Below are 15,441 nucleotides of genomic sequence, written 5' to 3' on the forward strand. Positions count from 1 at the left end.
TTCTGGTGATTATATTTTATACTTGTAGTTGTTAAGTATGAGTTCTGCAATGGTTCTGTTTTCAGCAGTTATTACTGAAATTATCCACTAGACTGTTCTTACCTGAAAGGTTCTGTTGGATGTTTTAGATCTTCAGGTAGAAGTGGCAGCCTCTTGTAGAAAAACTCCCAGTCAAAAGCACCACGAGCTCCTTCATCTTGAGCTCTGTACTCAAATGTTTCATATGCAATGACATCAATGAAAGGGCAGACACAAGTACGATAATCTTCTGCAATTGGTTCTGTAGAAGACAACAAAATGTTGTTCAAGGTAATTAAGTAAACAAAAAATTACACCATGATAACACAAATAGTGCTGCCACTGGAGAAAAAGAACTGGGAAGGTGCATGCTACACATTTCCTCAGTGGCTTTATCTGCTTTCTTATTGCGCTGGATTACAAGTTTTGCTATCCATTAGACTGACATCTTGTTCCCCACTTATTATTGAAAGAGAAAGATCTCTTAGCTATTTTGAATCATTTTATGCCATGGGTACTGTTATAACATCAATTTGAACAAATATATTTCTAGAATGACACAATACATGTAAGTCACAGATAAAGTAAACAAAGTAAGACGTGTGCACATTGTAACAGTCAAATCAGCACTGAGTCCAAGTCTAGCAGCCACTGGCTGGCTGGCCACTTAGGTGGCACCTGCTGCATGGCTGGCAGACAGCGCTGCATGTAGAGGACTCGCTTAACTGCGCAGCGGCACTTTGAAAGATGGGAGAGTCACAACAGGTACATTACTTGAACATCTTAATATTTGAGCAGCCACAAACCAATAAATCCTCTTGCTCTGTAACCATACATCCCTTCCTCTTTTGCTTCTTCAGTTGTAGCCTCATTTCAAAGACCATACCTCTGGTCATCAAAAAGGATTTAGATAAACCATGTGACACACAAATCATGATTAACACATCGTAATTTCAAATGAGCCTTGCATATAAGTGCAATGTCTTAACAATCATATAATTTTATTTGTTTGCTGCAAATATAGCAGCAGATATGGTTAGTACTGGAAAAAGGAACCTACTACAGTATGTTACACTGCTCTATCAGCAGGAAGTGCATCAAACATATCAGGTCCATGTCACTGAGTTTTAAAGGTCATGATTAACATCTCCTTCACAGGATGAACATTAATAAACCGACAAACTGCAGAGATGGATTCCTGGCTAGAAACAAGGTCTTATGAATATGTGTACAGAAATGCATCATTGCCATGATAGATGGTGCTGATGAATGACAGTTCCTCTGACAACATGCCTTGTGTTCCTTGTGTGTTGCAGGCTGTGTGCTTTACACAGCCTACTGTAGGCAGCAGAATGGTCTGGTATTCATGTTGGGAACAAGTTGAGATTATGTTTGCGTACAGCCAAGTTTGTGGATATGCTCAAAAGGGAGCAAAGGTATACCACAAGTACCCTCACAGACACTAACCACATCACACAACATTTCAAGTTATTTTTGAGCATTTGTGTTATTGTGGGTTTTTTCAGGCAGATGAATGTGCAGTGAGGTGGCAGACTGTGTGCACACCCAGATCTGTTGGACCATGTCTACAGGATTTTGAGACCAACCCTAGAACAAGCTCGAAATCTGGTGTACACAGAGTGCCACCTACCTTGAAAACAATGCATTTCCAGACACATGTTCACAGGTCCTATTTTCCTCCATTTCCAGTCAGAAATCCATCCCTGCAGTTTGTTGGTTTTATTTATGTTCACCTGATATAATCAGAGAGACTTTTAACATGGCAATGAAGGATGGCATTAAATACTTTGGATCTGAAATGCATTCTACTCAGGATGTAAAGAATGAGAACCACAGGTAGCAGAGTTCAGATCATTTCCAGCTGCCCACAGGCAATCGTTAACTACTTACTGGGTGATCAGAAAGTCAGTATAAATTTGAAAACTTAATAAACCATGGAACAATGTACATAGAGAGGTAAAAATTGACACACATGCTTGGAATGACATGGAGTGTGACTTGCCAAACAAAAGCGCTGGCAGGTCGATAGACACACAAACATACACACAAAATTCAAGCTTTCGCAACCAGTGGTTGCTTCTTCAGGAAAGAGGGAAGGAGAGGGAAAGACGAAAGGATATGGGTTTTAAGGGAGAGGGTAAGGAGTCATTCCAATCCCGGGAGCGGAAAGACTTACCTTAGGGGAAAAAAAAAGGACAGGTGCACACACGCACATGCACACGCACACAGACAATGTCTGCTTGTGTCTGTGTGCTAGTGTATACCTGTCCTTTTTTCCCCCCTAAGGTAAGTCTTTCCGCTCCCGGGATTGGAATGACTCCTTACCCTCTCCCTTAAAACCCACATCCTTTCGTCTTTCCCTCTCCTTCCCTCTTTCCTGAAGAAGCAACCACTGGTTGCGAAAGCTTGAATTGTGTGTGTATGTTTGTGTGTCTAGTGTTCACAAAATGTCCGACAGATGGTGCTGGACAGCAAAATGTCAGTGACTGCGCATGAAAATCGTGTATAAAAGGAGCTGTAAAGAGAGAGAGAATCAGATGCGCCAGCAGTCGCAGCATGTTAATGTTACCTGAAAAGGCGCTTTTAGTGAAGCTGTATTATCAGAATGGCGAGTTTGCTAGTTCAGCATTATAATCCTTTCGCCATAGGAAGGGGATTCGAATGGGTAAAGGTCCGTTGACAAATGCAGCTGTGGCGAGAATGATTGTTTAGACAATAGACCTCGTAGTGGCCGACCGAGCACAAGGTGTAATGCTGCTGAGACAGTTCTGGAAGAAATGGAGACTGTAGCGGGTTCGTCTATGCACGGAGAAGTCAGCGCTCGTGCAATCGCATGTCGCACCAGCATTCCATACACTACTGTTTGGTTGGCACTTACGCGTACCCTCCGATGCTGTCCGTACAAAATCCATCGGCGTCATTACTGTTACCTGGCGATTTAAGAAGCGGAGGGCATTTGCGGTGTGGGCATTTCAAAATATGGTGGAAGATGATGAATGGTTGAGTAACGTGTTGTGGACAGAAGAAGCTCATTTCCCGCTCCGAGGGTCTGTCAACGCCCACAACTGCAGAATATGGCCTACTGAAAATCCTAGAACTGTCATGGAAATTCCACTGCACGATGAGAAAGTCACGGTATGGGTTGGATTTACCACATCTGTCATTATCGAGCCTTTTTTCTTCGAGGAAATGTGTGATTCTGGTTTTGTAACTGCTACCATGACAGGTTAGAGGTACGCTGATATGATGCAGAATCGTATCATCACCAGCTGGCTGATAAACAGCTTCTGGAACGTACGATGTTTATGCACGATGGTGCCCCAACCCATATTGCTAGATGCGTGAAGGATCTCTTGCGTGGGTCATGTGCTCAGCCAACACTTTCGTCATGCTTGGCTTCCCAGGTCCCCAGACCTCAGTCCGTACGATTATTGGCTTTGGGGTTACCTGAAGTCGCAAGTGTATCATTATTGACCGACATCTCTAGGGATGCTGAAAGACAACATCCGACGCCAATGCCTCACCATAACTCCGGACATGCTTTACAGTGCTGTTCACAACATTAGTCCTCAACTACAGCTATTGTTGAGGAATGATGGTGGACACATTGAGCATTTCCTGTAAAGAACATCATCTTTGCTTTGACTTTCTTTGTTATGCTAATTATTGCTATTCTGATCAGATGAAGCGCCATCTGTCGGACATTTTTTGAACTTCCCCCCCCCTCCCCCCCCCCCCCCAATAAAACCCCATGTCATTCCAAGCATGTGTGTCAATTTGTACCCATAATGACTTTTTGATCACCCGGTACACAGGTCAACACTTGTTTTCCCTTATTAACATTATGAATAAATATCAGCATTCAGAAGAAGAACAAAACTTCTGATAACTTAACAGTTTTCCCTTAAAAGTTGGTCTCACATGATAGTATGGTGCACAAAATGCCTTCCTTCAGTTTCTGATTGAAACAAACATACAAACACCAATAATTATCATCCGGTGTCTGAGCTTCACCTGTCTTCACAATACAATCTCCCTCCTTTTCATATCCTTATAACGATTTATCTCTAGCCCAATGCTCCAAAATGTTTTATTTGGAACATAAACAACTGACAAGTAAGTTCTATGGAATGCCACAACAAAAGAAAAATTTAAACAAATAGTACTACGAGCACATTATGTTTCTACAGGCAGTGTCTTGATGAAGAAAATAAAGTCTTACTTTTTCATGTACTGTATGACGTACGTTACAGTAACAGGGTTGCCGCAAGTTTCCCCAAGTGAAATTCCCTGATGTTTCCCTGATTTCCAGAAAAGTTTTACAGTTTTTTCCCTGACAAATTCTGAGATCTCAATGGTAAGTAAAGACATAAGTTGACAAAAAATATAAGAACTTCTGTATTTCTCCCCCATGTGAGCAAAAAACTTAAGTACTATCATCAACATCTTTTGTAATGAACTGTTTTTAGATGGAGAAAACAAGGCAAATGGTATGTGTGTTTCACTAGGACCACAGTTATTATTTTATTTCAATAAAACTAAACACATATGGTGACAAAAACATGCAATTACTTGGAGTCGCAAGATAGATTTAAAATACATTCGCTGATTTCTGAAATAACTGCGCAAAAAGAAGAAGTGTATAAGCCAGGGACGAATTGTGTAAATAGGTGACTGCCAATAAAGCGTTTTCTTTTGAGAAATATATGAGTATATAGTGTACAAAGTGCCAGAGACTGCCACAATTTTCTCCTTCTTATCATCCATACTTACTAATATTTAAACTACTTTTGAAGTTTCAAGATGTACTACAGGAAATGAAATGTCTGTAAAAGACCCCACTGTAAAATGTACTTGCGGTGAGACAGTCGCAATTCCTGAAATTCATTGCCCATTGGTCTCTTGCCTGCCGAGGGGCACCTTGGTCTTGGGTCCATGGAAAAAACACGAAAATCCGCGGCATTATGCCACACACAAAGAGACCCGACCTACAGGGAGATCGGCGAGACTAGATCCGACAGGCAGGGCCTGCACAATGGGCTTCAGATCTGCAGGCGCGATCCATTTGAAATACCCTCAGAAATGGCCTGTGTTTGGCCCGGCGTGGGAATCCACTTGTGTGGCCAGCTCTTCACATATCATACACAGTATGTTGATCAAATGAGACCAAGGTGATAAATCCATTCACAGACAACTTGCGAAAATACTATGAGAATCAATACTAATGAGAGTAGATAGCAACTCACTTTAAAGATGATTGCTCAGCCACAGACAAGGCATGTAGAAAAGACAATCACAGTCTCACAGCTAAATTTTCGGCCATAGCCTTCATCATAAAACGACACACACACACACACACACACACACACACACACACACACACACACACACAAAACTACCACCTCTGGCTGATGCATCAACATTTTCTAAAAATCAGATCCAAACAAAGCATTACTCACACCTTCCTGCCTCTCTTTTGCAGCTGCTAGAAGTGGTAGCAGCACTGACTGAAAGCTGAGGGTAGTGTTAGGAAGGGGAAAAGTAGTAAGAATAAGGGAGTAGGGAAGCAGTGCATGTTCTCAGTGGTGCCCAGTCAGTGACGATCCATGATATCTCAGTAAATAAACGATTTCATCTGCTGAGACAAAAATGAGATGTTTTCCAGTGTTTCTGTTTCTTTCTTTCTATCAAATTTCCCTGATGTTTCCCTGATTTCCCTGGCGCATTTGAAATTCCCTGATTTTTAGAACTTGTGGCCACCCTGATTAGCTCGTAATTAAAAATGTAATTCTGTTATAGACAGAAAGCAGCCCCATTGTGAATGCTGTTCTCAAACAGTTGGCTGACATTCGTAAGGAGCTGGAAATCATCCTGACTACTGTCAAATGATTGACATCTGCTGTGAATCAATACGTTAGAAGAGCTCTCTACAGTTGTATACCTGTGATATCTGATTCTGTGGATTCTGGGTCCTCTGCAGGAAGTATTGGGTCCGTCATTACCCATTCACTTGACTGCAAATGGCATGTCAATGGTAGATCTAGGCATCCTGCACAGGGTGGATGGGGACTAGGGAGGACTCAGGGTGTTGTACTAATTCCCCAAGCCACAAGCTTGAGATGCTGTCTTTCACTGAAACTGAAATTGAGGCAGTGGGACTCACTTCACCCATTTTGGGGAAACCTGTTTTGTCTGGTGACAGGAGGAGGCAAATGCAAAAGGGTAGAGTCTATTAATCATCAGCAGTTAAAATGTACAGTGAATGATGGTACTTCTTACGGATATGACGGCAAGGGGCAGGAAAGGATATGATGGTCACTCAGTGTGTAAGCCTGGGAGCCTCATTCAACATGTTGAAGAGGCTATTGCAGCTGCCACTTAGGGGACTTCAAAGGTTCTATGACAGGGCAAGGCTGTGATTTCCTGGACTTGTGCCACAGGGTTGAGAACTGTAAGGTCCCTATTTAGGTCAGGTGTGCACTACACATCAGAGAATCCTAAACAAGTAGCTGACTGTGTGTGAGTGGTGAGCACAAGCGTTCTTTTAGAGTAGTCGACTCTCCATCCAATCCATGTAACAATAGCTATAGGAAACTCAGAAGTATCAGGGAAAGGGCAAAAGAAATGCCAAGGAGTATTAAAATCCTACTGGTAAATTGCCGAAGCATTTGTAACAAAGTGCAAGAGTTGGAAGTGCTCATGAAAAGCACTGAAGCTCACATAATACTAGGTACAGAAAACTGGTTAACATTGGAAAATGACAGCAGTGAGATTTTTGGGGAAAATTTAAGTATATATCAAAAGGGTAGGCAAATGGGAAATGGATGTGATGTATTTGTTGCAGTAGACAAGAAACTCAAATCCACCAAGATAGAAATTGAAGCTGCACTTGAGATTGTTTGGACAAAACTCAGTGTCAGAGGTGGGCATAAAATCATAATTGGATCCTTCTATTGCCCACCAGACTTATCTCCTGGTGTAAACAAAAACTTCAGAGAAAACCTGTGTTCACTTGTACGTAAGTTCTCCAATCATACTGTAATCATCAATGGAGACAATAATCATCCAACAATTAATTGGGAAAATTACAATTTTGTTAGTGGTGGGTGTGATAAGACATCCTGTGAAACTTTACTAGATGCCTTACCTGAAAACTACCTAGAAGAGATAGTTAAGAACCCCACTCATAATGGAAATATACTGGATCTAATAGCAACAAATAGACATGGCCTCTTTCAGGATGTCCACATCGAAACTGGTATCAGTGAACACAACACAGTTGTAGCAATAATGATTACCAAAGTAGAATGGACAACTAAAACAAGTAGAGAGATATATATGTTTGGTAAAGTAGATAAAAAATCTGCAATGTCTTATCTCAGTGAGGAACTTGAAACTTTCAGCGCACGTCAGGAGCATGTAGAGGAACTCTGGCTCAAGTTTAAAAGAATAGTTGACCACACACTGGGTAGATATGTACCCGGGAGAACACTTCATAATGGAAAGGCGACCTCTGTAGTATACAGTCACTGTTAAGAAACTTCTAAAGAAACAGAGATTGCTGCAAAATAGGTGTAAAACAAAGCATTGAGCTGTAGATAGAGAGAGGCTGAATGAAACACATTTGGCTGTTAAGAGAGCAATACGTGATGCCTCCAACGACTACCATAGCAGAATATTGTGAAATGATCTTTCACAAAATCGAAAGAAATTCTAGTCATATGTAAGGGCTGTTAGTGGCACCAAAGTTAGTGTCCAGACCCTAGCGAATAAGACGGAAACTGAAATTGAGGGCACCAAACCAAAGCTGAAATGCTTAACTCTGTTTTCAAATGTTCCCTTACAAAGGAAAACCTTGCCCCAATTTAACTCTCATACCACTGAAACAATAAATGAAATAAGTATTAGTGTCAGTGGTGTTGAGAAACAGCTCAAATTGTTAAAATTGAACAAAGCCCCGGGGCATGATGGAATCCCTGTCAGATTCTATACTGAATTTGCAGCTGAGTTAGCCCCTGTTCTCACTATAATCTATCGTAGATCCCTCGAACAAAAAACCGTGCCCAGTTCTTGGAAAATGGCACAGGCCACACTCATCTACAAGAGTAGTAGAAGTGATCCACAAAACTACCATCCAATATCCTCGACATTGATTTTTTGTAGAATCTTAGAACACATTGTGAGCTCAAACATAATGAGATATCTTGAACAGAATGACGTCCTCAATGCCAACTAGCATGGTTTTCGAAAACATCAATCACGTGAAACCTAGCTCGCACTTTTCTCTCATGACATAATGAAAGATTCGGATCAAGGCAACCAGGTAGATGCAGTGCTTCTTGATTTTCAAAAAGCATTTTACTCAGTACTGCACCTACGCTTATTGTCAAAAGTAGCATCATATGGGGTATTACTTGAAATTTATGACTGGATTGAGGACTTTTTTGTAGGGAGGACACAGCACGTTATCTTGGATAGAGTGCCATCATCAGATTTAGAAGTAACTTTGGGTGTGCCCCAGGGAAGTGTGTTAGGACTCTTGCTGTTCATGTTGTATATTAGTGGCCTCACACACAATGTTAATAGTAAAAACATGCTTTTTGCGGATGATGCAGGTATCTATAATGAAGTACAATATGAGGGAAGCTTCATAAATATTCGGCCAGATCTTGGTAAGATTTCAAAATTGTGAAGAGATTGGAAACTTGTTCTAAATGTTTAAAAATGTAGAATTGTGCACTTCACTAAGCGAAAAAACGTAGTATCCTATAACTATCATATGAATGAGTCACTGCTGGAATCAGTTAGCTCATACAAATACAAGGGTGTAATAGTTTGCAGGAATATGAAATGGAATGATCACATAGGTTCAGTTGTGGATAAAGCAGGTGGCAGACTTAGGTTTATTTGTAGAATACTGGGAAGTGCAATTAGTCTACTACAGGGATTGCTTACAAATCACAAGTGCAACCCATCCTTGAATATTGCTCAAGTGTGTGGAACCTGTATCAAATAGGACCAACAGAGGATATTGAACATATACAGAGATGGCCAGCATGAATGGTCACAGGTATGTTTAATTCAGGAGAGAGTGTCATGGAGATACTGAAGGAACTGAAATGGCAGACTTTTGAATACAGATGTAAACTATCCTGAGAAAGTCTATAACAAAGTTTCAAGAAACAGATTTAAATGATTAGTCTGGAGATATACTACAACTCCCTATGTACCGCTAACACAGGGATCATGAGGATAAGATTAGAATAATTACTACATGCACAGAAGCATTCAAACAATCATTCTTCGAGGACTCCATACTTTTGAATGGAACAGGAAGAAACCCTAATAACTGGTACAATGAGACCTACTCACTGCCATGCAGCTCACAGTGGTTTTCAGAGTGTAGATGTAGATGTAGGTAGACCCTGTATGTTATTAAATAAAATGAATTATTCATAATAGATACTACTACAGCATAAATCCTCAATTAAGTACATCCATATTTCACAATGAATCTTGAAATATGCACAACAAAAGGCAGTAAATAATTACAGACATGCTGCAATATATGTGGATAATTATATTAAATGACTGATCTTGGTAGAATACTTGAAATATGATCAATGAAAAAAAAAATATATCATATTCTACAACATTTATTATTTTAAAAACTGTTTTTTGGGTGTTACACTATCACCAGGTACATATTCATCTTTGTACCCTTTGTACCTGCCAGCTGAAAACCAGTATGTAAAATAATAAATGTAGAATATTATACAGGTGTTGTGTTTTGTGATAAGAAATGATACTTGTCAGTACAAACCTAAGAGAGGTGGAAGCCAGTTAACATTAGCTTCTGTATGTGAGTCAAGGAAAATAAGAACATCTGAAGTTGCTTTTCTTGCACCAGCCAAACGTGCCCGAATAAGACCAGATCTTTCAGGTAAGTGAATAACTTTGACTTTGGGTAGATTTTCAGCTACGTATTTATCAAGTTTCTCTTTGCAATGCTCTGTAAAATAAATAAAAAAACATAAAAATATGGGTTGCTGACAAGACATAACAATACAACTCACAGCAATAGAACAACTTTTATAGAAAACAGAGTATTTTTGAAATAATGCCACTTCAACTATTCTGCAGGTGCATTTTTTGTAGTAACTCAGAGAAGATAATTTTTTGCTATCCTATTAGAACTGTGATCAAATGACTATATATATTTTTTGATAATTTTATTTTTGTCATTTAGGACCAAAAACTATGGTGGTAAATATATCACCATGGCATGTGTGTGAGGTATTAAAACTATGGTGGTAAATTGATTTTATACTTCCCTTTTGTGAGCTGTTAAGTGTTGCCATTACACATACAAAAATAATAAAGAGTGTTTTCTGTTTCTACTTTACTTTTTTTACTTTATTTACAAAATAATTGTCACCAATATTAAAATTTACTTACCATAACATGAAAACAAACCTTGAAACTTTATCATGCAATAAAGGAATGAGCTAATATAGGTCACAATAATGTATATTGCAGATGTGATGCAATGCGTTTGAACAACAGTAGTGATTTCATGACAAACAGAATCTGATTGTTACAGCAATTTTCATACACCTGGTGCAGCGTACTACCACAAGATGCCAGGCATAGATAGATATGGTAACACATATTCCCAAAAGCTTTGGGATACACCTAAGTTGGTAAGTATGCTTCCTAAGGACCACAAACGAGAGATGAATTTTGTGGTATTATACTTCCAAAGCCCCTTCCAGAAACTACTTTGTAAGTAACCATACTTCCCAAGACCATTAAAACACCACTGTTTAGTGGGATAGTTACTTCCAACCAGGCCTGAAGGCTGTATTGCACAACATACAGAAACTATGGCTAGTGCAGTGGACTGCCACTAAATTCCAGGAGCATACAGAAGTAGTACCACATATTCCCTTAAATGCTGTAAAGAAATACATGTAGTGGGAAGTATACCCCCCATAGTCCGCAAAAGGGTTAGTAGTTGTTCTAAAACTGAAGTTAAAAACATTTAAAATTAGAGTTACAAAACCCAGTATTTTAATTCATCTACTGCCAAGAAGCATTTTTAACCTTTATAGAGTAACACAACTTTCAATTATAAAGTACAACAGTATGGAACCATTATAGCAGCTATAAAATGTAACAATTAGTCCTCCCAACATTGTTTTTGATTTAATGCCAAATATCACAGAAACAAAATTGATGAGAAGGTACAAGAGCAACTGTTGTTGAGTTGTAGCTTTAATTTCTGCAGCAATGTGTCTAGGTATATTGTTAAGAACACCATGTCATTTGTTAATTCACACAGCTCTTTAGAAGAAACAACTGATATTGAATTTCCTCTGCACTCTTTCGTTTATATTCCTAAACTTCCTACAGGTTTGTGTACTTATCAGCCACAGCTCCGCATTTTAATTCCGTCTAAAGTATACTTCTGTCATCCTTAGAATGGGCTGGAACTACAATTACTGTGTTCAAATAGGGGCTGAGTTGGTGACCCTTTGCCCTCAGCTCCACGTGGTGCTGGCTTCAATCATGTAGCTTGAGGCTGTTGCCAATGGGCACCAATGAGGGGGGCAGGACAGGAGGATCCGAGGGTTGTTTGGTACATCCCACCTGTCTTCCAAATGGCCCATTACTGTGGCCCCTCAGGTATTGCCAACATTGATGTTGAGCCCTCACTGATGGTCAAGTGAGATGCTGTTCCATGGTGTGGCAGCAGCTGATGAAATAAGGGCAGGCACCTGCATCTGGCTCAGGATGTTTATCAGACACAGGCAGTGCCCAAAACCTGAAGAACAGGTTTCAGGCAATGTGTGTCTGATAAATATCCTGAGACAGATGCAGGCATCTGCTCAATTTTGGGGAAGCCTTTTGGCCTGAAGATCTGGGAAGTCACAGAGGGTGGGTTTACTGGTAGTTGGTAGCACCTATGTTAGGCGTGTAATGGTATGCCTTAGGGGTGTGGCTCTGAAAGATAGTAATGAATCCAGTGTGCACACTGCATGGATACTGGGAGGAGTGATTCCAGATGTGGAATGTGTCTTCTGGATTCCACGAAGAGCACAGGATGCAACCAACAGTGAAGGTGGTGGCTCACATCAGTACTAACAATATGTATAACTTTGGATCACAAGGGCTTCTCTCAGGTTTTGGGCAGCCAGATGAAGTGGTAAAAACCTGTTACCCTTACATGTACCCTACAATAATATAGATAACTATTGTATTGAGACTGAACTGTATCACATAAATCAGAATGTCTTAAAATAATCAATAAATTTTGCAATACCATTGAACCACAATACACTCTTAAGACAAAAAAAAAATGATGCACTCTTAAAGAATTAACCAAATGGGACAGAAATCAGTAGACGTGATGTACATATATAGACAAAAATATGCTAACAATTTCAGAAAATCTGGATGATTTGTTCAAAAGAGCAAGTCAATAATGTGTTGGTCCACATCTGGCCCTTATGCAAGCAGTTAGTTGGCTTGGTAATGATTAACAAGAGTTGTTGGACGGGCCTTCTGTGGAACACCATGCCAAATTCTGTCCAACTGGCACATTAGATTGTCAAAATCCCAAGCTGCTTTCATGCCAAGAAAAATGTCTGGAGATGACCCACACAGCAAGGGAATACCAATATGAACTCTGTCAACCACACAGACAACAAGATGTGACGGTCTGGGGTACCATTTCACTTCATAGCAACTCCTCTTTCGCTGTCATCCATGGTACCCTTACAGCACAGCAGTACATTGACAATGTTCTACATCCTGTTTTATTACTCTTCAAGTCAAGCTATCCTGGCTTTACATTTCAGCAAGATAATGCCTGGCTGTGCACTATGACAGTTTATACTGCTTGTCTTCATGCTTACCAAACCCTACCATGGCCAGCATGGTTATTAGATCTTCCCCCAATTGAGAACATTTGGAGCATTATGGCCAGGACTCTCAAGCTAGCTCAGGATTTTGACAATTTAACACACCAACTGGACAGAATTTAGCATGATATCTCTCAGGGGGACATCCAACAACTCTATCAATCACTGCCAAGAAACATAACTGCTTGCATAAAGGGCCAGAGGTGGACCAATGAGTTACTGACTTGCACTATTTGTGAAGCTCTTTTTCTTGAATGAATCATCTATTTCTTTTCTGAAATTGTAATCATTTGTTTGTCTGCATGTGTACATCACATGTACCAATTTCCGCCTCATTCGGGTAATTCTTTCATGACATGTCCCCTTTTTATCTCGTCAAAATTAATTAGCTGAACTTTTCATTCAAAATTCACAGTTTTCGTCCAAACAAGTACAAGGCTATTAAATAATCATTATCAATTTCATTTAAATCATCTTATTGACGCATAAACACAAAATCACCTTTAGAGCTAAAATCATCAACAAGTATTATCTCCCTGAGTAATTCTGGGGGAGATCTGTTGATCGCACTGACGACAGTCCTCAGAAGTGTGCTCCAGTGTTCATTATGAAATGGAACAATGATGCTCACTGTGGGAAGTTTTTTCAAGTACTTCTTTGACTTGCACCTGAAATTGATAAAAGTGTCACAAAGGTCAGAAATGTTTATTATGTGTAACACTTACTATAAGTAACAACAAATAAACTAAATCTAATGACTACTGGTCACGAAGCCTGTGGGTAACATTACTCACTCAACTATACTTTCAACTGTTGTGAAACATATCAAAAAAGTCATCTGAAGTTTTAATTCAGGGAAGAAGTGGTAAGAGAGAAACTGGATTACTTGCACAAGGAAACTTAAATTATTAAAACTTGTATAATTTTTATACTCTGCAAAAATTATGTCAATAAGCAGAGTGCCTAACTAAATGGGAATGTTGCTGGAGCAATAAATGACCTGGTGGATGACATCGGAAGTTCACTGAGGCTTTTTGCAGATGATGCTGTGGTGTATCGAGAGGTTGCAACAATGGAAAATTGTACTGAAATGCAGGAGGATCTGCAGCGAATTGACGCATGGTCCACGGAATGGCAATTGAATCTCAATGTAGACAAGTGTAATGTGATGCGAATACATAGAAAGATAGGTCCCTTATCATTTAGCTACAAAATAGCAGGTCAGCAACTGGAAGCAGTTAATTCCATAAATTATCTGGGAGTACGGATTAGGAGTGATTTAAAATGGAATGATCATATAAAGTTGATCGTCGGTAAAGCAGATGCCAGACTTAGATTCATTGGAAGAATCCTAAGGAAATGCAATCTGACAACAAAGGAAGTAGGTTACAGTAAGCTTGTTCGCCCAATGCTTGAATACTGCTCAGCAGTGTGGGATCCGCACCAGGTAGGGTTGATAGAAGAGAGAGAGAAGATCCAACGGAAAGCAGCGCGCTTCGTTACAGGATCATTTAGTAATTGCGAAAGCGTTACGGAGATGATAGATAAACTCCAGTGGAAGACTCTGCAGGAGAGACGCTCAGTAGCTCGGTACGGGCTTTTGTTAAAGTTTCGAGAACATACCTTCACCGAAGAGTCAAGCAGTATATTGCTCCCTCCTACGTATATCTCGCGAAGAGACCATGAGGATAAAATCAGAGAGATTAGAGCCCACACAGAAGCATACCGACAATCCTCCTTTCCACGTACAATACGAGACTGGAATAGAAGGGAGAACCGACAGAGGTACTCAGGGTACCCTCCGCCACACACCGTCAGGTGGCTTGCGGAGTATGGATGTAGATGTAGACCTGAAAATAGTCTGCAATCACCTATTCTTCAGATATCTTCTGTAACACCACATTTATAAAGCTTCTATTCTCTCTTTTTCAGTACAGTTAATCAAGGCAGCAGTTGACAAGGGATTGAGACAAGGCTTTGGCTTATATCCCATGTTATTAATTCTGTACTTTGAGCACGCGCGCGCACACACACACACACACACACACACACACACACACACACACACACACACCCCTATGTCCGTAGATTGTACCGGCTAGACACATAATGCCGGGATCACATTTCGGAAGGTGTACTAGGAAGGAGTGGGGTTAAATCAGGTGGTAATATGCGACTGGCAGGAAGATGGGTTGGACGTGGGCAGTCGACAGCTTGGGGGGAAGTAGCAGGTTTACTGAGTAGGAGTGCGGAAGGGAGAGGTCGAAGGTGCACGGGTTATCCATGTGATACACTGGTACTGAGGCCAGTGGATGTCTCGCACGATGAAAGTGATTTGGAATGTGGACTGGCAGGGCAGAGGAAGGGAAAACTGGTGGGTAGAGGGTTGTCATACTGACATAAATGGCTCTGCAGAGATTGCAGTGGAGTTATGACATGGCTGCTTTCACACAGGGGGCCCTACCTGTGCCAGGAC

General features: G+C 40.4%; 1 protein-coding gene across 5 annotated transcripts in view; it reads right to left on the reverse strand.

The window, feature by feature from the left end:
- Window positions 1–15,441, reverse strand: part of LOC126281268 (N-acetylgalactosaminyltransferase 6) — a 217,584-nt gene that overhangs the window by 124,592 nt on the left and 77,551 nt on the right. For all 5 annotated transcript variants that reach the window (XM_049980091.1, XM_049980088.1, XM_049980087.1 and 2 more), the window contains 3 exons: window positions 13,467–13,633; window positions 9,863–10,051; window positions 103–280 (listed from right to left, as the gene is read on the reverse strand). In XM_049980091.1, the coding sequence (XP_049836048.1) occupies window positions 103–280; window positions 9,863–10,051; window positions 13,467–13,633 (534 nt within the window). The remainder of the gene's footprint in view (window positions 1–102; window positions 281–9,862; window positions 10,052–13,466; window positions 13,634–15,441) is intronic.

This window comes from Schistocerca gregaria, chromosome 7 (assembly GCF_023897955.1).
Source record: "Schistocerca gregaria isolate iqSchGreg1 chromosome 7, iqSchGreg1.2, whole genome shotgun sequence".
In the NCBI taxonomy this organism is placed as follows: Eukaryota; Metazoa; Arthropoda; class Insecta; order Orthoptera; family Acrididae; genus Schistocerca; species Schistocerca gregaria.